Genomic DNA, 27,014 nt, shown 5'->3' with positions numbered 1-27,014 from the left:
AGTCGGATGCTTAATTGACTGAGTCACTGAGGCGCCCCGCTAAGGATCATCGTTATCCTACTTCATGTTTAGTTTACTAAGAAATATGAACTAAAGTCATGCAGTATAAATGTGATTCCAGGTAAATAAAAACACACTTTTTCTAATTACTGAACACATTCTATGTGCTAGCTCAAGGCAAGGCCCTTCTCTTTTCATTTCTGTGACAGCCCAGTGAGGTAGGTGTTCTTCAGGCCCTCTCAGGCTGGAGATCTTCCATTTGCCCTCCAGTGCCTCCTCCTACCTTTTTCTACCGTGTGCTCTGCCCCTCAGGGCTCTCTGCTTTTGTCCTCTGGTAGGGCTCAGACAGTGAAGAGCCCAGATAGGAGATTGGGGTTACCTTGGGCTGACTGTGTCCCTTGACCAAAGGCACCCCTTTCCCCAAGGCAGCCATCCTTACATGGTTCTCCCCTTCTTGTTCCCGTACCTGGCCCTGCATCTTGTTCCTTCAGGACTAGGAATGCCTTCAGAGTCCCAGGTTACTGTCCTTCCTTTATGGTTTCCTTACCCCTATCACATCTTTATAAGCAGTCCCTTTATTAAAACTCTTCAGATTATTCCAATTCCAGAGAATTCCAATAATTCGGCTGGGATGTTGTCTGACAGAAGTGACGCTTGGCTGAGGCATCACAGCTGGTAGGCTGCACCACAGATTTCAGACCTTTAAAATCTTCAAGAAGGATGCGGCAGCTTGTTTTCATCGTATCATACCACCTCACAATTGCTAAGAAGTTTGGTGTACAAAGTCTTGGATTTATATGTGAGGGATAAAACTTGGCATTTGAAAAAGTTTTAAAGTATTCAGTTTTTGTAGATATAATCCTTGGAAATGTAGTAGCTTTCCTAAATTGTATAATTTTTCTTATTTATTTGGTTCGTCTTAAATTGAGCATTTTTCACTTGAATGCAAAGTTTCTGGCCACTCCAATTTTTCCTGCATTCTTCTCTGTGACACATGATGGAGGATGACACCTGTAGTAATGTAAAAGTAAAAGTGAACGTAAAGTAAAAGGCAACATATAATATTGAACCCCAGAACTGTTTTTTTTTCTACTTCCAGTTGTAGTAATTGTCATGAATCCTAACTAGAACCGAAGCAAATGCTACATTTGAATATTTACCAGTGATATGGCTGGATTTCAGACTTAAGAGCACAAGTTGCATTGATACTCTTGCTCATATTTTATATAGTAAAGCATGGCCACTCTGTGTAGATGTAGAAGTTAGCAAAATAGGACTGTGGGGGACGCCTGGGTGGCTCAGTTGGTTAAGCATCCGACTTCAGCTCAGGTCATGATCTCGTGGTTCATGAGTTTGAGCCCCTCATCAGGCTCTGTGCAGACAGCTCAGAGCCTAGAGCCTGCTTTGGATTCTGTGTCTCCCTCTCTCTCTGCCCTCCCCAACTTGCTCTCTGTCTCGGTCTCTCTCTGTCTCTCTCAAAAACAAATGAACATTAAAAAAATTTTTAAAAGATTAAAAAAAAATAGGACTGAGGGCCAGGAATCACGCATGTGGTTGCTGACACCAGAGCCTGGATAAATAAAGTAGCAGAAGAGACATTTATTTTCTCCTACCCCCAACATCTTTGGTGCCTAAATCTTCCAGGAAGGGCCAGTGTCCTTTGGGTAGTCCAGAGTGCCCACTGCCTAGCCACCCTACACACCATCCCCCTGTTCATGGAACTTCCTTCAAGATCTCCTCCGCTTTATAAACATCCCTCAGTCTCCTAACACTTTGTACTATATCAAAACTATCCCCCAGGCCTGTTAGTCCTGATTGAAATCATTACCAAGATATATTTGCATTTTAATAAGAAATATTTTTTAAAATTTTAAATGGGGATTCATTTTAGTTAAGTAATTGGGAAAAATATTTTGTGCGTAGTCTTTCACTTTTTCCCTCTAATCATCCTGTACCTTGTTGGCCACTGGTGGTCCTTCAGAGCAAGGAGATGTTGTAGACAGGGGTGGACCTTGGAATATGTTTCAGAAGGAGAAGGCATTAATGTCATCTGTGAAGGACAAGTCGCTGGCTAAGATCATGCTCCTGGAATCCATTTCCTCCAGCTTTCCTCTCACCCGCTCCAGTGGTCTGTTCACTGTTTATACTTTGGGACAAGCAAAATCACCGCTGATATCTAATTAGGGTCTTCACTCATTGTCTCCTTTACCTGATTTCTTGTTTCAGGGCTGTGTGTGTGTGTATTTAGAGCAATATGATTTGTGGAAGTTTATCTTTGGTGTGATTCAGAGTTTGTCTTTATGTATATTATATACATTATATATATATTATATATATATAATATATATATATGGAAATTTTATTTCTGTAACCACTTGTTTTAGGAAACATTTTGTCTGAGCTATTGTTCATTGAAAGACTTTAGACTTTGTTATCTAAAATATCAATCATTTTTATTGATCACTGTAGGTACCAAGTATCAATCTTTACACTATTGAATTAACACATGGGGAATTTAAATGGCAAGTTAAGAGGAAATTCAAACACTTTCAAGAATTTCATAGAGAGCTGCTCAAGTACAAAGCTTTTATCCGAATCCCCATTCCCACCAGAAGGTAACTGTTTCAGAATTAATTATAAAGTTATCCCAGTATGCAAGCTGGATGGAAAGAGTATTTTATCTATATTATGGGCTAACTTGTCCGTTGTTGGTGGATATTTCTATTAAACAGGCTCTTCTAAAAACAAACATAAAATGCTTTTATGCTCATATTTATGCTTTCATTTAAATGAGAGTAATACTCAAAGAATAATAAATGTTTCCTGTGTGTGTGTGTGTGTGTGTGTGTGTGTGTGTGTGTTAGGCACACGTTTAGAAGACAGAATGTCAAAGAAGAGCCTCGAGAGATGCCAAGTTTGCCCCGTTCATCTGAAAACATGATCAGAGAAGAACAATTCTTCGGTAGAAGGGTAAGCCCTTTCAGTCTTCTGTTGTTCAAAATATAATTTTGCAGTGCTGTAGAAACATGGCGGCTCCTGGGAGGTGAGGGGGACCTGGCTGCAACTTTTCTTTCCCCCTGATCCCTCACACAGGCTAGCTTAGCATCTTTGGAACTTGTTAGGCAGCCTTCTTCTCCAGGTCAGAATGGCTGCACTCAGAATGGTTGCATTTCCCAGAAGAGGAAGAGTGTTCTATGAAGAAGTTTTCCTCTGCAGGAACCTCTTTGGTCTGGTTGTGAGTCAAGCTTGAGCTCACCATTGAGGGTTTTGAGATAAACTCCTTTAAAAGCATTTATTTCTACCCGTTTGCTCCAGACTTCATAGTAGCTTGTCCCAAGTATATGTGAAGTCTAATTACCAAACTATAAGTGGGCCCTTAGGGTCAGAGAAGAGTAGGGCAGAAGCCCCAGGAGCAGGTGCTCTGCCTCAGTGATATGGTGCCGCACAGGGTAGAAGATGAATTGTTTTTCAGTAGAAAATTAACAAGGAGGGGCGCCTGGGTGGCTCAGTCAGTTAAGCGGCTGACTTCGGCTCAGGTCATGATCTTGCGGTCCGTGAGTTCAAGCCCCGTGTCGGGCTCTGTGCTGACAGCTCAGAGCCTGGAGCCTGCTTCGGATTCTGTGTCTCCCCCTCTCTCTGACCCTCCCCTGTCATGTTCTGTCTCTCTCTGTCTCAAAAATAAATAAAAGTTAAAAAAAAAAAAGAAAATTAACAAGGAAATATCAGCTCTGTTTTGTAATCTGAAACTTTTATCCTGAAAGGGATATTTGACTTCTCCTTTGTATAGTTGTCATCTTGTTTAAAATCCTTTTAGGGATCTAGAATACATATTGTCCATGTATCATGGAAAATGATACAGTTTGGGGTTACTGTGTGCACTTACATGAAAATGCAGCTGAAAATGAGAAGCTGTGGCTTTAACAGTGCATCCACACATCATCATAGTCGATGTGATTGTCATTAACCTCTCACATTTGACCATATTTGAAATCAAAATATAAGTACTAGAAAGTGTGTGTCTCTCTCTCTCTTTTTAAACTTCCCCCCTTTCCCCCTGAAGAGATGTTAAAAAAAATTGCAGTATATCTACCAGTAGTAAATTCAGTGTTGAAATTAAGGAAATCGAGGTTTTTGATAAAATCAACAAATGCCTTAAAACAGTCTACTATGGGCAAGTCCTGTGCTAGTAATTATGGAAGATTGAACGAATATACAGCTTGGGCCTCTTCAACAGTTTGTAAAAGACCTAAGCACATGAAAAGTTGAATAGCAGGAAGCAATTTAAATAAAAGTTCAGGGAAACTATGGAAATAACTCCTTAGTGCTATTCAAGATTCCTTGTCCACTGATAATATGAACAAATAATTGAATAAATTGCAGAAGTAAAGATTGGATAATGGTCACACCACTGTCACTGTTTAAAATTTTAAGTATGAGGACATTATCTCTTATCTCCTATATTTGTGTTACAGAAACAACTGGAAGATTATTTGACAAAGCTACTGAAAATGCCCATGTATAGAAACTACCATGCAACAGTAAGTACCGTTCAGTGACTTAAATTTTGAAGTACTTTATAAAAGCATAAATCGGCTGCTAAATTTTGGATCATTTTATCAACACAAGTGCTTGTATCCACTTGTGTATTCCTCGGGTTAAAATTAGTGAAATGAATGCAAAGTTGATTTGACAGCAATAATCTAGTTCACAGTGATGCTGTTTTTAAAAATATCAACTATAAATTGATGTGTCTAGATGAACTTGTAACACTGGTCTAGCCTAGATTATCTAGAAATCAATGCCCTTCTCTTCTCAGGTTTCCAGAATAATGCCCCCAAGCATTTCTAACCCTGAAGAAAAAAACCAAAAAAACACTGAGTATAAGTGATGAAAACAGCTGAGCAGAGTTGAATACCCAAAGATTAGACAGAGCGTACTGCTTGGTTGGCCATCTGATTGGCCTGCGATGCTTATAAAGGGCCTGTCTTTTCATGTGAAAGTGAGAAGCATGGGAAAAGCTAGGGAGAGAAAAAACTCCCGAGAAATAAGAGAAAAGAGGTGGTGGGGCTTAGAAGCAGCTGGGAGGCACACAGCTGGCAAACAGAAGGGGGTGGGCTTTTATAGAAGTTTTCAGAAAACAAGAAGCACAGCCCTTTTAGAGGCCTTGGAGGTGGGGTGTTTTTAAAGGGTTCACCTTCAATTATCAAAAGTCCAGGTAACTGAGACAATATTGGATTATTGTGTTTTTGTGTCTGTGTCTTATAAACTGTACGGCTGTGGGGTTGAACATACGCATGTGGTGTATGTGGAACTTAAGGACAGACACGGATATGTCCTACAAGATGTGGCCTCCAGTTTAGAGAGTGGTGTCACATAAGGGAAGTTGTCTGTGTATTGAGGAAAGGAAGCAAGAGCACCTGGACTCTTTGGAGTTTTCTGGTGACTTGCTGCCCGCCAGGGTATTATTTGGAGGCCGGGACATGTACCCGGCTTGTCCCCTTTACGCACAAAGGATCCGGGGCCGAGCCACAGTCCCCCTTCTACAGCAGTTTGCTGTATGTCTGTTTGATGGACTTGAAGGAGCGTATGTGGTTTTGTAATCCTGGAGAAGTATTTTCCCAGGGAGACTGCCAACATGGGTCCAACCAGAGGATCTCAAGAGGAGGAGGGTGGGAGGGATTTCTTCCCTCCTAGGACTCAGGAATGTGCATCTTTGAAAGAGTATAACGAATAAGGATATCACTGCTATTATTTACAATTAGTTAACTGCTATTTCTCCTGCTAAAAATGCTGCTTCCTGTTGTGCTCTCTGAAATCACATATGCTGTTTTCTTTAATAGAGATTTATTTAAATGTGTACTAGTACCGGTATGCAATAATTTTCTATTTGTTTTACTGTTCTGCCTGCCTGTGACTTTACTTGTACTATTTCTTGTGGCTTTGAAACAGTGATTGCTGAGTTTAGTCTTCTCTTTCTATGGATAGTACTACATTTTGGATTCTAATGCTGATTAAATGATGATTACCTTTTTTTAAATGTTCATTTTAATTTATTTTCCAATCATAAAACATTTTCCAAAGTTGAGCCATAGTGTATCTAGAAATTCTAGAATGTCTTCTAAACATTTCCTTGGAGAGGGAAAAGCTGGTTACAACTCACCTAATTTATGTTACTCCACATTTTTGATGGCAACTTATTTACCCCAAGAACAGAATTCTCCAAAATGATTCAAACTTTTGTAAGATACAGTTTGATCTATCTTAATTTTCTTTCTTTCTTTCTTTCTTTCTTTCTTTCTTTCTTTCTTTCTTTCTTTCTTTCTTTCTTATCTTCTAACAGTATTTAACTTTCCTGTGAGGCACTCTGGCCTGGAGACTAGATTTATAGGCTTTTGCCTCATATTTGTCAAATTAGATTGGCATCTTTGTGTCTCCTTTGATAACTGTGAGAAATATTAAAACTCTTGTCTATAAAATCATATTAAAAGTTATTTTTATACAATCATATATAATTAACTTATTTTTATAAGTGTAAAGCAAACCTATTAGAAATTAATTTGGGTTTTTAGGCCAGAGGTCATGGATCATAGGTCAAGGGATCAGATAGGATCATATCTCAAATTTCAATAAAATTTCAGTGAAATTAGACATGGACAACTTTTCTTATATTCATATGGTCATTGGTTAAGTCGGTATTTAGATAAGTAACTTTTTTTTTTTTTTTAATTTTTTTTCAACGTTTATTTATTTTTGGGACAGAGAGAGACAGAGCATGAACGGGGGAGGGGCAGAGAGAGAGGGAGACACAGAATCGGAAACAGGCTCCAGGCTCCGAGCCATCAGCCCAGAGCCTGATGCGGGGCTCGAACTCCCGGACCGCGAGATCGTGACCTGGCTGAAGTCGGACGCTTAACCGACTGCGCCACCCAGGCGCCCCTAGATAAGTAACTTTTTATTCAGGAGAATGACTTAAAAAATTTTTTTAATGTTTGTTTATTTTTGAGAGACAGAATGTGAGTGGGGGCGGGGGCAGAGAGAGAGGGAGACACAGAATCTGAAACAGGCTCCAGGCTCTGAGCTGTCAGCACAGAACCTGATGTGGGGCTTGAACTCACGAACTGTGAGATCATGACCTAGGCTGAAGTCAGACTGAGCCACCTAGGCACCCCAGAGAATGACTTTTTAAAAATTCCTTTTGATGGAAACCAATTTGACAATAAATTTCATATTAAAAAATAATAATAAAATAAAAGAAAATATTAAGTACATAAAAAATAAAATAAAATTTCTTTTATACTCTTTGAGGTTCTGAAAAACAGAACATCTTAGTGTTTTAGTGGATTTAACATTAGATAGTTCCCTCAGAGATTATTGGTAATTCATTGTTTTCTTTACTCATTTATAAAATAGGGATAAATGTATTTTGACTCTCTTCAAGGCATAATATGCTAAAAAAAAAAGAGAGTGATGTATTTACTCAATTAACATACAAAATCTCAAGCAGAATTCCTTTTGTGTTCTAAATTTTATTAGTGCTAGCTCTAGTATTGAACCTACTAGCTGGGCATTTTAATTAATAACTGGAAAATGCTTAGATTCCAGGGAATTTAAAGGAAGAGTCATTAGAAACAGTAAATGCACTATTTTTGTAGCTGAAGATTAAAATCTAGAAATGGAACAAAGTGCATAATTTCCAAGAGAAGGGTCCTAGGTTGATATGATGATGTTGCTAACTTCCGGTAAGTCATTTGACTGTCGTAACTCAGATTCCTTACCTCTGAGAGGCTAATTTCAAGCTAATTCCCCTGTTGGAAGGAAGGAATCTGAAGATAAACATCCTGTAGGTTAATAATACTGAGTTCACCCCTCCCGTGTTTTGTGAGGTGAATGAATTTAGTTTGAGGGGAAGAATGGGTAGAGATGAATAAAGGTGTTTCCATGCCAACAAAGAAGCTACTGTTAAACAGCTGCGCCTGCAAATTAAGGGAGGTGTTGTCATTCTCATGATTGAGTCTTGAGAGTTGGGAGAGTCCAGCCTCTCAGTTTCCTCCACAGATGAGCCATCTTCTCTTCTCTCTGGTGTGGTGTTAACCGTCTGACCGTGAAGGCAGTCTTTCCTGGCATAGTTGAGCCTACCTCCCAGCCTCACCATAAAGGCCCTGCCCAACCCAATGCTCTTGTGTCCCTTCTGAGAATTTCCTACTTTGGCACTTGCTAGAATTTTTGTTACCTCAGGCTTAAAGGGGACTGCTGAACACCTCCCTTCTCTTCTAGTACAAAGATGAGGTAGGACAGTAGTGTATATATGACTGCCAGGTAATTTCCAGGGTTTACTGTTACCCCTTGGGTTACTTGCTTGTCCCTTGTCATATACTTTCCTGTTTCTCTAATATTTAATTGTATTTTTCACAAGTTTCTTTGAAAAAAAACATTGATTAATGCATTATTCAAAAGATCAATAAGCCCAGTGGAATACTGTCCAGCTAAATTGATCATTAATTCATGTTCTTGAGTATCACTTGTGCAAATAGAAAATGGAATTATTATCACTAAAGATACACTGAAAAGTTTGGACAACACAATCTTTGTTAAATTTCAAAATGTATTATTGGGGTTTGCTTTTTTTATGTTTATTTTTGAGAGAAAGACAGAGACAGAGAGAGAGACAGAGAGAGAGACAGAGAGAGAGACAGAGAGAGAGAGACAGAGAGAGAGAGACAGAGAGAGAGAGACAGAGAGACAGAGAGAGAGAGACAGAGAGAGAGAGAGAGAGACAGACAGAGAGACAGACAGAGAGACAGAGAGAGAGAGACAGAGAGAGAGAGAGAGAGAGAGAGAGAGAGAGAGAAGGGGAGGGACAGAAACAAAGGGAGACACAGAATCCAAAGCAGGCTTCAGGCTCCAAGCTGTCAGTAAAGAGCCCCACGTGGGGCTCGAACTCACAAACTGCAAGATCATGACCCAAGCTGAAGTCGGATGCTTAATTGACTGAGCCACGCAGGTGCCTATTGGGGTTTGCTTCTAAATTGACCTTGCCACATTCACTTTTAATCTGATAAATCTATTTTAGAGCATGCATGGCCAGAGATTTTTTTTTTTTTGTCTATAATAGAGCTAGTTTTTTTTTTTCTTGAAATCTCTCCCTAGTGAAACTAAAGTGATGAAGATCATTTTTCATTTTATATTGGTGCACAACTTTACATTTTCTGTATTACTAATACATATATTTTTAATTTACACTTAGCAGTTTTATTATGATATTCTCAAGTTATGATTTTGGAATTATTTCAAAGAATACTTCCGGTGTTAACTCTATGATAAGAGCTATATGAATAAGAAATTATCCAGGTATTAGATAAATGGTTTCCTTGATTTCTGCTTTTCATTTCCTGTTCTACCATTTATCTGTTCTGTAGCTTTGCATAAATTAGTTACACCTCTGTCATAGTTTCTTCCAGTATAAACCAGGATTGATATTTTCTCTCTGCTCCCTAGAGATGAAATGAGAAGTTGTGGTTTAGGGTTTTGAAACAGTTTGGATTCCATGCTCAAAGTCTGTGATGTCACTTCTAATAAGTCATGCATTACTACATTCTCTAATTTGAAGCATTTCCACAAATCAGATAAAAAAATATGATACCAAATCGCCATCTTTTATGTAAGAAATGAAACATAAAGACTTTATATAAAATCTTTATGAAAAATTTAATTTGAGGATATGTTTGATTTGGGGTTTCTAAGTCTTTCTGAATTTTATTTTATTTTATTTTATTTTTTTAATTTTTTTAACGTTTTTTATTTATTTTTGAGACAGAGAGAGACAGAGCATGAACGGGGGAGGGGCAGAGAGAGAGGGAGACACAGAATCGGAAGCAGGCTTCAGGCTCTGAGCCATCAGCCCAGAGCCCGACGCGGGGCTCGAACTCAGGGACCGCGAGATCGTGACCTGAGCTGAAGTCGGACGCTTAACCGACTGAGCCACCCAGGCGCCCCAGTCTTTCTGAATTTTAAATACTTCCTCAAACAACCCTAAGAAAGATATGGAAACAATTGGATAAAGACTGACAGCAGTGAAAGATTTGTAATTTTTTTCTTCCAAGGTTAATATTAGATTATTTTCCATCACATATACAAAACTTTAAAGGAAAACTGTTATGTTTCATTTTATTAATCCCGTTTACAAGCCTAGATCAAATGCCATTTCGTCTGAAGTGTCACATCAGCAAGGAAGTAGTCCCCTTTCCTCCATAACTACTTTGACATGTAATTGTTGTGGTTCTTCCCACAGAACTTTGTGGATATGGAGTGTTTTCCGTGTCTGGTCTCCCCTCTGCTTCTTGACCCCAGGAGCATATCTTTTTTGACTTCGAATTTTCTGTTAATGCTGTTACTGCATGGTTTGCAACCTCTGGTAGATCTGGGCTTACTGTGGCTGCTTTTAAAGAAAATACTGTAATTTAGGAACAAAATAATGTGTAACTCTAGTTGTTGCAAGGAATACATGAGATAAAACTCCTGCGTGTGCTGAGAATCACGTAATGTTCTTGGTTTTCCCCTCTGCACTTTCATATTTTCATCTAACACTCATGGGGAATGGCTTACAGCTTTTGCAGCTTTGTTTTGAGGAAACTGACTAGTCTGACCCTTGCTAATTATTGATATTGGACAGTTTATTTAGCTTTTTTTTAAGTTTATTTATTTTTTTTTTTGAGACAGAGCACAAGCAGAAAAGGGGCAGAGAGAGAAGGGGACAGAAGATCCAAAACGGGCTCTGTGCTGACAACAGAGTGCCTGATGTGGGGCTCAATCTCACAAACTGTGAGATCATGACCTGAGCTGAAGTCAGACACTCAACCGACTGAGCCACCCAGGTGCCCCTGGACAATTAATGTCTTTCTCCACACTAGGGGTTTCTAAAAAAAAAAAAAAAAAAAAAATTAATGTTTATTTTTGAGAGAGACAGAGTGTGAGTGGGAGAGGGGCAGAGAGAGGGAGACACAGAATCTGAAGCAGGCTCCAGGCTCAGCTGTTAGCACAGAGCCTGATGCAGGGCTCGAACTCAAGAACTGTGAGATCATGACCTGAGTCATGAGTTGGATGAGCATGAGTTGGATGCTCAACCAACTGAGCCACCCAGGTGCCCCTCTACACCCGGGGCTTTTAAACTATGACCCATGGACCAAATCAAGCTCACTGCCTGTTTTTGTATGGTCCATGAGCTGAGAATAGTTTTTACATTTTAAATGTTTGAAAAAAATTTAAAAAGAGTAATATTTTGTGACATAAAAATTATATTAAATTTTGTATTTTAGTATGCATAAATTAAGTTTTAATGTAATGCGGTCATGCTTATTCATTTATGTATTGTCTATGGATGCTTTTATGTTACAATAGTTAAAGTATATGATTCACAGAACCTAAATTTTTTGTTGACTCTTTGCAGAGCAAGTTTGCCTATTCCTGTTCTAATCCTCAGTTTCTTCTTCTGTACAATGGGAAAAATAGCACCTATTTCAGAGAGATTTGAGACAGTGTGTGAAAAATGCTTAGTAGGGGGCCAACAGATAGATACTAAGTACTTAGTAAATGTTAGCTATTGGTGTCATTATTATAATATTTGTAGTTTTTATCTTATAATTTGTATAGGAAAGATGGGCCTAAAATTCGCTTCCTTTGCTACTCAATAAAAATAGAATGACTTTTATATTATTGTTACATAAAATCATTTTATTTCATTTGTATTAAAATATTCTGGTATTCCTGATGTTCAAAGACCTCCCCAAACTCGCCTCAACCTACTCTGCCATTTAATTTCACGTAACTATCTTCATCTTCCTCACTCTAGCCCAAATGTACATCCCAAGAGTTCTTTACACCTTCCCTGTTCTGTTTCCCCCTTCATCTCCCACTTCCACATGCCAAGTCTAGCCCACCTTTCAGAAGCTGGCCCCAACATTGCCACCTTCACACACCACTATTATTTGTGTGCACACTATGTGACACAGTCCCCCTTCTCCAGCAAAGAAAACACAGAAGAGTTTTGGGAGTAAATCCTCTCTCCTCAACTTTCTTGAACATTCTGTCTCTACGTGTGAGAGCAGACATCACTTTCTAGGTTGTGTTTGAATTATGTACACACTTCTGATCTGTTCTCTTGCAGAGGCGAAAACAGGGCAATGCCATTGTTCTGTGTAGTCCCCCAGATGTGTTTACACATAGCGGTATCTAATGCATGTTTTTTTTCAAATGTGTACGTCTTTTTTCCTTCTGACTTTCTAAAGTATGAATTTCTGGCCTCTTTTCAGACAGAATTCCTTGACATAAGCCAGCTGTCTTTCATCCATGATTTGGGACCAAAGGGCATGTAAGTTCCGTGTTGCATCTTAAAGTGTGAAAGTTGATAAGCATTACCATTTGATTTGCCAGCATGCCATGGTGACAAAGCCTACCTGGCTTTCCTGCTACCTTCTTTTCTCCTCAACAGAGTCAGAGCCTCTCAGGGACTCTATTTATACACAGTGGTACCTTGCTATGTTGAACAAGGGAATCAACTGCTCCACTCTCTTATTACAGCGCAGATTTCCTCTGGCCCAGTAGTAGGAATGTTTAATACAGGCGGCAAGTATGAAATACGGGAGAAAGCATTAGAAATAAATATACACTATTGTATATTGGAAAGTGGCAAGAGAACAGATCTTAAAAGTCCTCATCACAAGGAAAAAATGTAGAACTGCATGTGGCGATGGAGGCTAACTAGACTTGCCGTGGTGATCATTTTGCAATATATACACATATTGAATCAATGTGTTGTATACCTGAAACTAGTATAATGTATGTGAATTGAAAAAAAAAATCAAATATGCCAGATCCCTTCTTTTAACAAGTTACAAAAGTTAGCTATTTCTCACTCATTTTCATGATTAAAAATAATACTGTGTAAAATTTGTTAGGTAACAAGATTGGAATTTACTTATTATTTTCCTTCATAATGAGAGAGCTTGATGTTATTTATATAGAGCCTACTTAGCTTCTTGAGTTAAGAGCATTGTTAGTAATTGTTTTAATTTTTTTCTTTCATTAAACCATTAGTATTTTTTAAATGTTTATTTATTTTTGAGAGAGAGAGAGAGAGAGATTGAGATCATAACTGGGGGAGGACAGAAAGAGAGGGAGAGAAAGCATCCTAAGCAGGCTCTGAGCTGTCAGTGCAGGGACCCACACAGAGCTCGATCTCATGAACCATGAAATCATGACCTGAGCTGAAGTCAAGAGTTGGTTGCTTAACCTCTCAGCCACCCAGGTGCCCCAAGCCATTATTATCATTATTTCTTGTCCTATCTTTCAAAATCAAGATATTTCTCTTTCCAAAGCTCTCATAGCTGTGCTCTACTCCTTTGGTATGACTTGGTCCTAGAACTGTAGGTGAAAAGATGCAGAAATCCCTGGGAACATGTGGGCGAGCACCTCCAGTGGTCTCAATGTGAGCTGAACCATTCCTTTGCAGGCATTTGGCAATGTGTGGGGTCTTTTTCAGCTTGTCACAATGACTAGAGGGTACAGTCAGCATTTGGAGCCAGAAGCAAGGATGCTTAAGGTCTGCAGTGTGAGTAAGAGAATGTTGCTGGCTTCAATCCGGCCAGGTGCATTTAGAGATCAGCTGCTAGAATATCCAGACTAGCGAATGTGACATTAAGCAATTTGAGAGTGAAGGAGGAAAGGGTGGGGAGGAGAGTTATGTAACAGTTTATTTAGTCCCAAGTTGCGGGGCTGTATCAGCTAAGTGTGAGCTGGAAATTTGAAGACGCCGGGTTAACTTGATGTGTCTTTCAGAGAAGGTATGATAATGAAGAGATCCGGGGGACACAGAATACCAGGCTTGAATTGCTGTGGTCAGGGAAGAGCCTGCTACCGCTGGTCAAAAAGGTAGGACTTGGCAGCTTTGTGTATTCGTTTTAATAGACTGGGTATTTGGGAAGTTTTCACCTACTAGTTTTCAATTATGAATCAATTATATATCCTTTGAAAGTCACAGCAGATCAAATTTTAACTTATTTTACGTTCCAGTCTTCAGCATCCATTTAACCATTAAAACTCAAACATGGACTTGTAGGTAGAGGTTGCAAACTTTATTATATACATAAAGACCTGGTGGGCCACAGAACTCCACAACTGGTCGGCCAAAGGACACATACAAGTGGCCAATGAGCACAAGTAGATATCTCAACATCACTAGTCCTTAGGGGAATGTAAATCAAAACCAGAGCGAAGTTCAACTTCATACCCAGAAGGATGGCTCTCACGAGAAAGATGCACAAGAACAAGTGTTGACAAAGATGTAGGGAAATTGGAATACTCCTACGTTGCTGGTAGAAATATAAAATGGTGCAGCCACTGCAGAAAACAGTGCAGCAGTTCCTCAAAATATTAAACATAGGAAGTGAGATTACTGGGGCATATGGTAACTCTAGGTATTTACCCAAAAGCATTGAAAAAAATATGTCTGTATCAAAACTTGCAGATGAATGTTCATAGCAGCATTATTCAGAAGAGCCAAAAAGTAGGGACAACCCAAATGTCCATCACCTGATGTATGGTTAAATAAAACGTGGTTTATGCATACAGTGGAATATTTTGTGGCCATACAAAGGAGTGAAGAAGATTAATGGATATGGGGTTTCTTTCTGGGTTGATGAAAATATATAGTTGTACAACTTTTTTGAATATATTACAAACTGGTGAATAGATACAATTTTAAAGGGTTTTAAAGTATGTGAATAGATGTCTAAAAATTTTTAGTGGAAAAAAAGAGAAGTACTAATACATGCTATATTATGAATGAATCTTGAAAACATTATGCTAGGTGAAGAAAGCCAGACACAAAAGGCCACATATTGTATGATTCCATTCATATGCAATGTCCAGAACAAACAAATCTATAGAGATAGAGTCTGTGAGTGGCTTCCAGGGGCTGGGACGAACGGACAGTAGAAAGTGACTGCTAATGGATATGGGGTTTCTTTTGGGGGAGTGACAATATTCTGAAATTAGATATTAATGGTGATGGTGCACAACTTTATGAATATACTAAAAAGCCACTGAACTGTACACTTAAAAACTAAAAAAAGAAAAGAAAAATTGGTCAGACTTCAGGGATGATCATTTTAGATCTACATTTGTGAGGATGTGTATTATGGTAAGTGTGATATAGACAGAGAACTTTAATTCATACCCTACCCAACCAAAGACTCCTGTGGGTCAGTATTCTCATCTGATTCTGCTTTGTGTTCTCAAAGCATTTATCACAATGTTTTGGATATAATAGACAATAGTTACTGGTTACAATAATAATCTACTGGAGTTTTGGAAAAATATTAAGAACTATATATTATTTCCCCAATTTTGAAAAAGATCTATGAGCTCATGTGTAATTACGAAATTGAGCTAAGTGTGTATTAAAAATATATAAACCCTAAGATTTACTTTTATACATATTTACACTACCAACAAAAAATACTGTAAGTCAGGCTCTTATTTTCTCAGTTTTGAAAGGATGGAAGAAGTTACACGGGAAAGATCAGGAGATTAGACTAGATAAAAATGGAAGATTCCTATGTTCTGACTAAACGATTACACTAAAATAAAAAAGGGAGTAATATACTAGAAAACACTTGTTTTCAAATAAACTGCTGTAACTTGCATAATCGCCCAGTAGGGGGCCCTGGTACAGATTCCTCCTGAGCAGTCCTCCCCGCTCACCAGCTTTGGCTGGGGCCAACCTCAAGGTTGCAGAGGGCAAGCCCTTGGGAATCTTTGAAGACACTCCGGGCAGTTAGGGTCTGCGTGCAGAGCAGAGTGGAAGCGTTCACAGCCCCCAGAAGCAGCCATTGCCAAGAGCTGGCAGGAGTCCGGTCCCCTCCACCCTCTGGTGGCATGACACTGCAGCAAGCCCTGCACTGTCTCCAGAGTCCCCCGGCAGGTTTGCAGCCCAGCTGCCCACAGTAAAGTACATGCAGACACAACAAAACACGACACATCCTTGATAGCTCCTTTCTTGCTCTACCTTCCCGTCCTTCCCTGCCAGGGCTCCTAACAACTCCCTAAGATGCCCCTCTTATAAACCACTTTTACTCACATCCTTTTCTCAGAGTGGACGCGTGGGCCAGCCCAACGGAAATAGAAGCCTTGGTCTGGTCCATGCAGTCATTTAGTGAGTGCCTAACGTTGGCCGGATGTGCTCTAGCTCTTGTAACAGAGCATGCCCCCACAGAGCATTACCGGAGGAGCAGTGAAGGCAGTGACAAAGTGGGCAGGCCGTGTAAACGGTATCTGTGCAGCAGGGGGCCGGAGCTTTGAAGGAAAACGAAGGCAACAGGATGGTGACGGACTTGAGGATGGGAGAGGGTGACTTTAGTTCCAGATGTCAAGGAACTGCTGTTGGAGTTGTCACCTCCATGAGAAAGGGCAGCCAGAAAAGATGGGGGCCAGACTTGATTATATAAAAGAATATACCTCCCTTACATCTTAAACTTTGTCTTGGTTGAAGCCTGATTTAATCCAATCTAAAGAGATATGATCCACCCTGGAAGGAAATGTGTCATCATTTTAAAATTGTGTAAATCTTTCCATGAAGATTGAAGCCTTGGTTCCTCCATTAATAAGTATTTCCTGAATCACATTTGTGGGATATAAAATATCAGTACCAAATAAAATGATAAGATAGAGCTGACAAAATTAGTTGAGAGATTTTCTCATGGTAGAAGCTATTGGCATCTAAATAGGAGTTACTTTTAAGGATGATACGCTCATGACTTGCTCTTTTTTATATTTAGACCCATAAAAAGCATTCTGACCACTTTCTCATTTATGCTATATTGACAAACCAGATAAAGCAAACCGGGCAATTAAACTTGCAATCAAGTCTCACGACGACCTTCTCTCAGGGACAAGTAAAAAGAAAAAGAAAGAAAGACAAACAGGGCAAACATTTCTTCCCACAGTTTAAAACATCTGCTTTAACAGCTTATCTAGGGAGCAACTCCTCTGCATCTGGTAGTGGAGTAGATGAGAATCTTCTTATCTCAAATAATGTCTGAAGAGAGGGAGAGGTATAGATTTTACGAAATAAATGTAGGACTTATTTTGCTGAACTTTGAGCTATACCAAGAATTCAACGGACACTAACGAAGCAGAGAAATAATTTGAGGTAAGTGTTAGGAGGAAGCTAAACATGATGGAGCAGTGGACTGGGGTGGGCTGGGCTGGGTCGGGGACAGCTTTTTAAGATTGAGTAGCTTGGGAAGGCCTCCCTGTGGAGAAATGTTGAAGCAGGGAGTTGAGTAACAGGAAAGGACTGCCCATAGGAGGATCTAGAAGAAATCATATGTAGGGAGAGGGATAACAAATGTAGAATGCCCAAAGAATAACCTTGGCAAGTCTGAGGAACAGCCAGACCTAGGAGGTGGGAGGGAACGGTAGAAGGTGAGGCTGAGAAGGTCATGGCTGGTTCCTGTGGTTTGGCCACATTTTAAAGCCCCAGCAAGTAGTGGCCCAGGCAGGAGGCATCTTGTTAGAACAGACTATGATCTCACCTACTTTGGAACAAGAATGTTTGTAAAAGTGCATATTTATTAGTGGGAGGCACGGTGCTGAGCTACTAGATGAATCATCTGTTACTTCTCACAAACGTGTCTGAGCTGCGCACTGCTGTTATCCCCATTGTATGGATTTAGACCTCAGGCTCAGTTACCCAAGTTCACACAGTCAGGCGGGTGGCAGAGCTGGGATCAGAGCCCAGGGAGCTGGGATCGGACTCCCAAAGGCTGGCTGACGAACTCCTTTCTTGCTGCATATCCTCCTATTGAGGAAAAAAATCGGTTGACGAAAGAGAAAGGAAAGAAATCAGGAGAGTTTTAATGAATGGCATAATTAAGAAGAGCTTTATATAAAGGCCAGGAGTCAATTTACCCTGATATCTAATGACTATTAAAGAGAATTTGTTACCAGAATAGAAATTACTATCTTTTGCACTCAGCGTTCAAAATCCAGCCGTCACTGCTACGCAGTTCTCTATTTCCAGGCTGCCGCCTCTTGGAGGGGTAGGGCAGGAATGCACGTAGGATGCCTGCACACGTGTGGCACCCCCAGCGCTGACCAGGGCTCTGGCCCTGCAGTCCACCAGCTGTCATTGCCATTGCTGAGGAACGCTGTTTACAGCCTGTACAGAGCCTCTGCAAATTAAAGAAAAGTACCCATTTCTGCAGGAAGACACAGCCTACCTCGGAGCCCCCCTTCCCCGGGGTATCCTGGTGCAGGCTACATCTGCACAGTGGTACCTGGTGGCCTGTTCCTATGGACGTGTTTTGCAGCCTTTGCCCTGGTGGTTGTGCCACCAGCCTCTGCTCCCAGAAGCATTTCTGAGATGTGTTTTGTCATGCCGACCACGGGAGCTGGTACACCTGGATAGGGGTCATCCCATCGTCATCCCACACTGTTGTCCGTGGCGTGGAGCTCTGGCGAGAGCCGGCTCTGATGCCATTTGCGTATTCTGGACTTCCAGGTAGACAGGTTCACGGGTCTGCTGCGGGTCTTTCTTCTCAGATTGGCAAACCTGACAGCCGAGGGGTTCAAAGCCTCTGTGGCTCCTTCCCAGTCATCAGCATAGCACAGCAGTCCCATGGGGCTGTGGCGTGCCATGTGCCCGCCAACTTGTACCACGAGTCAAGCCGGGACAAGGGACTGCCTTTAAAGAAGGAACTTTAACAGATATGTGATCCATCCACTCTCTTTTATCGCTAACTAAGTTTTATCGACAGGCAAGCTACATGTCTGCACTCATAACTCAGGCCCTGAGAACCACTGAGTCCTTGTTTATATCATGGCCTAGGCATTTTTATTGAGCAGTGCTATGAGAATTCTTATAAAGTGTGTAATTTCTGCATTTGCTGACAGTTATTGAAAACGTTATCCATTATACTATTCAGTTGCCTTCTCTTAGGTCCCACATGAGAAACTTCTTTGGAATTTAATTTTTGAGGGATACCTTTTTGTTTCTTTAATTTATTCACTGGCTAAGAAAAACCGGGAAGCTCAGACCCACCCTGACATGCCATCACCATAATAATGTTGATGTTGTGGTTTGGTATTTGCTTTCTGTGACCTTGATGCTTTTCCTTTTTTTAACCATATCACATGTATGCCCTTTACTGTACATTATCCAAGATCCATCCCACCCACTTTTATTGGGTAGGAGTCAGCCTATATTAAAACACAAATGAATGAAATGAAACTACGTGGAGACTAATGTAGATCTGTCTGTATTAAATCCCATATTATAAAGCCACTAAATCGTAATGTGGTTAGCAAGTTCAATAACAATTTATTATAGATTTACAGCATTGTTTAACCTGTGTTCCAGTGTTCTGGCCTTTCCTGTTCCATAATGTGCTTTACTTTGTCTAATATTTGGTATAATATGCCCATGATATTTTATTCAGTTATGAACTGATTTATTTGATCAGTATACAATTGCAAGTAAACGTGATTATACGGTGGTGTATGCAGTGTGAGACAGTTGCCATCTGCATTCACTTTATTTAAAGTTTATTTATTTATTTTGAGAGAGACAGAGACAATGTGAGTAGGAGAGGGACAGAGAGAGAGGGAGAGAGAGAATCCCAAGCAGGCTCTGTGCTGTCAGCGCAGAGCCCAGTGTGGGGCTCAATTTCACAGATTGTGAGATCATGACCTGAACCGAAATCAAGAGTCGGATGCCTAACTGACCGAGCCACCCAGGCACCCCGTATAGTTGCCATCTGTCACCATGCAAAGTTATTACAATATGCCTATATTACTATATATGCCTATATATATGCCTATATTACTATATGCCTTATGCTGTATTTTGCATCCCTATGACTTATTTATTTTATAACTTGAAGCTTGTACCTCTTAATCCCCTTCACCTATTTTGCCTGTCCTTTCACCCCTCCTTGCTCTGGTAACTAATAGCTTGTTCTCTGTATTTATGAGTCTATTTCTATTTTGATTGTTTGGGTTTTTTAGATTTCACATATAAGTGAAATCATATGGTATTTGTCTTTCTCTGACTTCTACTACTTAGTGTAATATCCTCTCTAGTTCCATCCATGTTGTCACAAATTGCAGGATCCCTTTTTTATGGCTGAGTAATAGTCTGCCACATTTTCTTTATTCTTTCATTGATAGACACTTAAGTTCCTTCCATATCTCAGCTATTGTAAATAATGCTGCAGTAAACTTGGGGTGCAGACATCTTTTTGAATTAGTGTTTTTGTTTTCTTCAGGCAAATACCTAGAAGTGGAAATGCTGGATCATTTGGTATTTCTGTTTTTATTTTTTAGAGGAATCTCCATACCGTTTTCCAGAGTGGCTGCACCAATTTACAGTCCCATTAGTAGTGCTCCAGGGGTCCCTTTTCTCCACATCCTCACCAACACTTGTTATTTCTTGTCATTTTGATAAGACAAAGAATTTGTAGCCACAGAGTCTGCATTTTAACAGGATACCCACGTGATGCATATTCACAGCCAAGTAGAAGAATTATTTTATGCTACTCTAGTAGCTTGCTAACCTGCACATTACATCTCTCTTTATCCTTCATACCTTTCTTTCTGAAACATAGTTATAATGATATTATCATCCTATTTCTTGCCTGGGCATGAGGATTCTCTTATTTAATAAGAACCCTGGTGGTGTGGTTTTTTTTGTTTGTTTGTTTTTTGTTTCTTGTTTTTTTTTTCTTTTTTTAAACACAGATTGTTAGGCCTTTTTAATGGATCTGTGGTGGGGCTTGGGAATCTATTATTTTTTTGAACAAACATCTCCAGATACTCTGATGGCAAAGCAGGTTTAGGAAACACTGGTTCAATGATATAAAATCAGCCTCCTGAGCATTTCCATCAGACCCTCCTTAATATGGCCTTTGTCCGTTTTCCCCTTTCTCCACTCATTTGCTCATTTTTCTTTACTATACTCCGAGACCCTGGCCTCACCAAACTCTCTTCCAACACATGCTGCATTTCCACACCTCAGTGCCTTTTCCAACTCTTCCCTCAGTGTGGGATGCACACCTTGCCACCCTGCTTTGGGCTTTATTTAATAGGATCCTTTCTGGCCTTGCTGCGATCCATGTCTTTGGGAGAGTGCCTCTAGCCCTTTCTCTGAGAACTAAGGACTCCCTCCTCCTTACACCCATTACCTTTTCATTTTCTAGTACCTTGTTTGCACCCCACTAGCCTAGTAAGCTCTCTGGAAACCTCTGTGCTGTTTCCACCTCTGCCCTAACTCCCAGCTTATCACTGTATTTTTCCACTACGAAACTTTCAAATATATATCGAATTGAATACATACATACTTTGGAGAGATCATGTCCTATTGAATATCATTTATGAATAGTGCTTAAAACCACAAGTAATTTGAATTTTTTTGTGTTTGTTTTTGAAAGAGAGAGAGAGAGAGAGAGAGCGCGCGCAGAAGCAGGGGCGGGGCAGAGAGACAGGGAGAGAGAGAATCCTAAGCAAGTTTTGAGCTATCGGCATGGAGCCTGATGCGAGGCTCGAACTCGCAAACTGTGAGATCATGAGCTGAGCTGAAACCAAGAGTCAGATGCTTACCTGACTGAGCCACCCAGGCGCCCCAAACCACAAGTAATTTGAAATGAAAAACAGAATATGTGGAGTATTCGATGCTCATTGGGTTATTTTCAAAGGATAATTTTTATCTACTGAGAGGCTTATTTACCTCTTTTATGATAGTTTATTTTAGTAAACATTTTTCCAGTGCATTTCCATTTTTCGAACAGCTTGGGCTCCTGCTGTACTTCCTGCAAGCATCACCTGCCGATGTTGGGGACATTCTTTCAGGCTTTGCCGTTAGTGTATAAAAAGCTAATGAATTACTTTGAATTGCTTGGTCCGAGTCCTTCTTCGGAAACTATGATAGACTTCTTATTAGTTTTCGTTGTTGTTTCATGGTGATTTTTAAAAAAAGAAATCCTCTGTGTAAAAAAAAAACAATATTGCATCTACAGTCTGCTGGAATGTTTACCTAGCTTGTCATAATTTGTTGTTTTTGTTTCAGTAATTCAATACAGCTCTAAAATACTTATTACCTTCTTACAGGTGGTTGATAGTGAAAGATTCCTTTTTACTGTATATGAAACCAGACAGTGGTGCCATTGCCTTCGTCCTGCTAGTAGATAAAGAATTCAAAATCAAGGTGGGGAAGAAGGAGACAGAGACAAAATACGGGCTCCGAATTGATAATCTCTCAAGGTAGAAATTTCAAGTATTTTAAAAAGATTTCTCTCAAAAACAAAGTTTTTCTCCCAACCTTAAGTGAAGGAGGAGGCAAAATAATTTAAATGTTAGAACATTGTTATTTAGAACTCATCTTTGATCAAAAATTATGAAACTACTTTTCTTTATATAAATTTTTAAGAATTAAATATTCAGTGTGCAACAGAATAAATAATCACATGTATTGATTTGTGTTTGTTTTAACAAAATGTATGCCTATTAATAAAATTAGCTACTCAATGGAACCAGTTTACCAAACAGATAAGCTAAGGAGTGATAGTTTCACATTTTTAAGAAACAAAACTTCATAAATTGATATCCTTTAGTTAACATAAAAATGTGATTTGATTTACAAAAATTCTATTTACACATAGATTTTAAGAAAGATCTCTTGAAAGGATACTCAAGCATACATTTACTATAGATTTTATTAGTGAGTGTGTGTGTTGATAAATGTTTCTTTCTGGAAGGCTATAGTTATGCAATACGTGTTGTCATTTTCTCCATATATACATTCGGCCTCATGTATATGAATATATTATAAATTTTTCTCTTTTTCACACATTGACTATATATGTGTATACATACACACACACACATGCACATCCTTTCTAATACACATTGGCATGTGTTTTGTGTGTCTGTGCATGTATGTATATGAAAAGATGTTGACCTTCCTGATTTTCTCTGATGGTAAAAGGTTCAAGATTATCCCCCTCACAGTCTGGTACAGTTCTAGGTCATAGTAAATACCTTTATGCATGTTAGCTTGAAGGAGTGAGTAAATAACCTGAAAATTTATTTTTGTTATATTGCCATATATTGCTCTATATATACAGTTTAAAAGCTTGCTGAAAATGTTCAGAAGTCTGCTTTCTTGATAAAAGTAAGATGCTCTTTGCTTAAAATTTTCAACAATATGGCATGTGTTTAGTTGTTAATTTTTTTTTAAAGAGACAGAACACAGAGTGATCATTCTTTTCCACATTTTGCTTTTCTTTGAAGGACTCTTATTTTAAAATGCAACAGCTATAGACATGCTCGGTGGTGGGGAGGGGCTATAGAAGAATTCATCCAGAAATATGGTACCAACTTTCTCAAAGACCATCGATTCGGGTCCTATGCTGCTATCCAAGAGAATACATTAGCCAAATGGTAAGATCATTTTGCTCTAAGACTGTTGAGGTAGTCATAGTATCTAATATAATAGTAGGTATAAATTCATCTGGAATCAATTTTTGAGGCTGTGGTAAGATAATATGCATTATACTTAACAAGGGCCTTTCTTTATAGGACTACCTGAGCATAGATTAGTTTTCCAACTTTTGTTTTTAAGATTTTTACAGTGAGCTTGAGACAGCTAGCTTTAGATTTTGAAGTTTGGCTTTAAAAGCTTAACATCATACATTTTTTAATGATGCAAAGAAAATGTTTATTTAAGTTATTAGCCATAATCTAAGGACGAGAATTTACTTGCTAGGTATTTCTTTGAAATAAAAAGCATTGCGTGGTTTTCTGCCCATGGATTGGAAACTGGTCTGTTTTCAGTCTCAGAAGAACAATGGTGTGAGTTCAACAGGATGAGAGAATTCATCTGACTCATGTGATGATGAGACCAATTTGTTGTGCTCTCGGCAGAATCGGGTCACTTGCTTCCGTCTACTTACTGTGCTTCCTGCTAGTTCGTAGACAGAAGATGGTATTTTCAATCCTTGGTTTTCAGTTATGAAAAGTAAACTGGCGGCTTTGTAGAAACTCAGGCAGTGGCTTCGGTCTTTCACTTTGCCGTAAGATATGTTTGCTTTCTTTCTTTCTGTAAAACAGAAATAAATGACACACACACACAAAACCCTTGTTTTTTAGGTACGTTAATGCCAAAGGATATTTTGAAGATGTGGCAAATGCAATGGAAGAGGCACAAGAAGAGATTTTTATCACGGATTGGTGGTTAGTATTTGTCTAGGGGGATTTGGTTCGGAGGCCTCTCTGTTTAGAAACGTAAAACAGTTGTGCTGTTCCAGAATCATACGTTATGAAAACCAGCAGTACCTGTAGATGGTCTGGCCAGAGTCTCAACCAATTAACTGGAATAGCCCTCAGTGAAAGGTCTTTTCAAAAAACTTGGCATCCAAATATATCCTTAAAATATTTAGTTTTAACAATTTTGGTTTGTCTTTCCAGTTGGAAGTAGACACTCAAATATTCATTTCAGTAAAGATTATTTTGCAGTGCAAACACAATTGTACAAGTGAGAGAAAATAATCTTCCTTGGGTGCCTTCCTCATTTGGCATTTCAGTCACCAGATTCAGTGAATATCGTTCTGGATTGTCCCTTTGAAGCTGGAAGAGTTCCATTTGCCTATTACTATTAAAATGTCCTTGGTATTGACTAGGCCTGTTCAGCTTTTTTGGAGATACATCAGATTTCAGCTTTTTGGCCCCCTTTACAAATCTCCATGAGAGCTATGATGCTTCACAGAGCCACTGGAAATCTTGTACCAAAAACTCATTTAGCTCTTGAGAAGTTGTTCTCTTGGAGTTGGTATATGCTTGATAGTTTGACTTTAGTTCCAGTTACCCATCTGCCTGGACAGTTAAAACCCACTGCAGATGCCAGAATTGACTGCAGTGGAAATGAACCTGTCTTGAATCTGTTTTCCTTCTAAGAACTTAGTTGTTGAAATACTCCTTATTTTTCCCTGTCCTGTTTCCTTCCAAATGCTACCTTTCACATCTAAGCTGTGAAAATATCATCATAATTTATTTCCTCCTCATTCTAGATTTTGCGGGGGAGGAAAGAAGAATTAGGAATATGAACTTATCCTCTTCTACTCTTTTGTCTTAGTGATGTGGAAATCTATAATTCTACAGCATGCTTTCCCAATCTGAGCACTATTGATATTTTAGACCAGATAATTCTCTTTGTTATGGGAGGTTGTTCTGTGCATTGTGGGATGGTTAGCACCATCAGCAGCCCTGGCTTTTATGGATTAGATGCCAAGTAGGCTCCTAGTCTGTGATAATGTCTTCAGACATTGCCAAATGTCTCCCTGAGGGCAGAGTCCTTCTTAGTTGAGAACCATTGATCTAGGGTCGATAGATGAGGTATGTGGGGGTGCCTGGGTCACTCAGTTGGTTAAGTGTCCAACTCTTGATTTTGGCTCAGGTCATGATCTCACAGTCCTCAAGTTTGAGCCCTGCATCGGACTCTGTGCTGGCAGTGCGGAGCCTGCTTGGGATTTTCTCCCTCCCTCTCTCTCTCTGACCCTCCCCTGCTCGTTTTCTCTCTCCCTCTCTCTCTCAAAATAAATAAACTTAAAAAAGATAAAGTATATGATGGTCAGTATCATGTCTGTGATGTTTATTCTCGTGTGCACGGAGGAGCTTAATCTTGGCCTTTATAGTCACATTTTGTCTCTCTACTCAGTTACCGGGAATAAAAGAAAGTTTCATACTTAAGAGCTATTTCTTTGGTTGAATACTTTATAAGCACTTATGTGAATAAATTCAAGCTTAAAATAGTACTATATTCCTTCAGAAAATATTTCTGAAAGTTTGATGAAGACATGAGAGAGACTGAAAATAGTGTTTCCATTGAGCCCATATTTTCATGTTTTATGCAAGAAAATAATATTCTTTTGAAGGTTCTGAACACTAAAATACAGGCTCTCATTTAAACATCTAAAGAGTTGGAGCCTTGAATGTTTTCTACTGTCGGCGAGAAAATAAACAGGTTATTTCTTTTCTATGGCTGTCTAGGATAACATCTTATTACCACACTACCTTTGAAATAAAACCTTCGTTGTAACTTCCCTCGTGACAAGTGAAGAAAATTCTTGTCGTGCAAGTATATTGCAAAAGAGAGCATCAGAAACTGAACCAGTGCTGATATGTCCAGATCTGAGAGAGTGAAAAGCATAAGTAGAAGATGCACATGTCCTATAGAAGCTTCTGATCTAATTCAAGAGTTGCCACAAGCTTAAATGAAAACTGTACTAATAGGTTTACAAAATAATTCATGTGCAAACAAAGGGGGATATAGTGAAATGAGAAGCAACCTGGGACCTTCTAGTGCTTAGTTCCTTTGTTCATTAATTCATTTAACCACCCAGCCATTCACTCATTAACTTATTCACTCATTCATTCTAGATCTATTTAGTGAGCACCCACTCTGTGACAGGTACCTAACTAGGCTGTGCATATATAAAGATGACTGAGAAGCAGCCCCTACTCTGGAACGAGATAGAGTAAGGAAGTCCTATGGAAGACAACAGATTGGGGAAAACTGAGTGATGAGCATTAAGATAGCAGGAGGCTGTGAAGAAGGAGGGAGCCCTGAGGCAGGGCGATAACTGAGCCTACAAAGCTTCACCTAAGAGAAGGCTGGCCTGCGGCTTAGTGCTGGAGTTGACCAGATGGAGATAGGCAAATGTTTTCGGCAGAGGGATAGCCAGGACCAAGGCATGGAAGGGTGAGAGTGCACAGCAACTTTGGAGGAGGGTGGAGGTTGTGTGGAGCTGAAGCATAGCATCCTTTGGAATGGTGGGTGGAGATGGCCCCCAAAAGATGGTTCAGGGGAAAACTGTGAAGGGTGCTGGCTGAGCTGCTAAGGAGTTTGCACTTAGTCCTGTGAACACTGGGAACCACTGACAATTTTTAAGCATGGGGATTTTAATCAA

At 39.5% G+C, this 27,014-nt stretch overlaps 1 protein-coding gene and 1 long non-coding RNA gene across 7 annotated transcripts in view; one reads left to right on the top strand and one right to left on the bottom strand.

Annotated features, from left to right (window-relative positions):
• Positions 1-27,014, top strand: part of PLD1 (phospholipase D1) — a 206,978-nt gene that overhangs the window by 79,213 nt on the left and 100,751 nt on the right. For all 4 annotated transcript variants that reach the window (XM_047874310.1, XM_047874311.1, XM_047874312.1 and 1 more), the window contains exons 4-11: positions 2,470-2,615; positions 2,865-2,970; positions 4,473-4,538; positions 12,306-12,364; positions 13,831-13,923; positions 22,159-22,311; positions 23,341-23,490; positions 24,199-24,282. In XM_047874310.1, the coding sequence (XP_047730266.1) occupies positions 2,470-2,615; positions 2,865-2,970; positions 4,473-4,538; positions 12,306-12,364; positions 13,831-13,923; positions 22,159-22,311; positions 23,341-23,490; positions 24,199-24,282 (857 nt within the window). The remainder of the gene's footprint in view (positions 1-2,469; positions 2,616-2,864; positions 2,971-4,472; positions 4,539-12,305; positions 12,365-13,830; positions 13,924-22,158; positions 22,312-23,340; positions 23,491-24,198; positions 24,283-27,014) is intronic.
• On the bottom strand, positions 955-24,143 carry LOC125174686 (uncharacterized). Of its 3 annotated transcripts, none has more exons than XR_007155512.1 (3): positions 24,003-24,143; positions 22,149-22,228; positions 955-1,011 (listed from the first exon to the last, which is right to left on the bottom strand). It is a non-coding gene; the product is annotated as an uncharacterized LOC125174686 (long non-coding RNA). The 3 variants fall into 3 exon arrangements; XR_007155510.1 differs by lacking the exon at positions 955-1,011 and adding an exon at positions 17,629-17,854; XR_007155511.1 differs by lacking the exon at positions 955-1,011 and adding an exon at positions 21,824-22,034.

Source organism: Prionailurus viverrinus, chromosome C2 (genome assembly GCF_022837055.1).
Source record: "Prionailurus viverrinus isolate Anna chromosome C2, UM_Priviv_1.0, whole genome shotgun sequence".
NCBI classification, from domain to species: Eukaryota; Metazoa; Chordata; class Mammalia; order Carnivora; family Felidae; genus Prionailurus; species Prionailurus viverrinus.
Note: the sequence above shows the minus strand (reverse complement) of the source record. Positions and strands in the feature narration are given on the sequence as shown.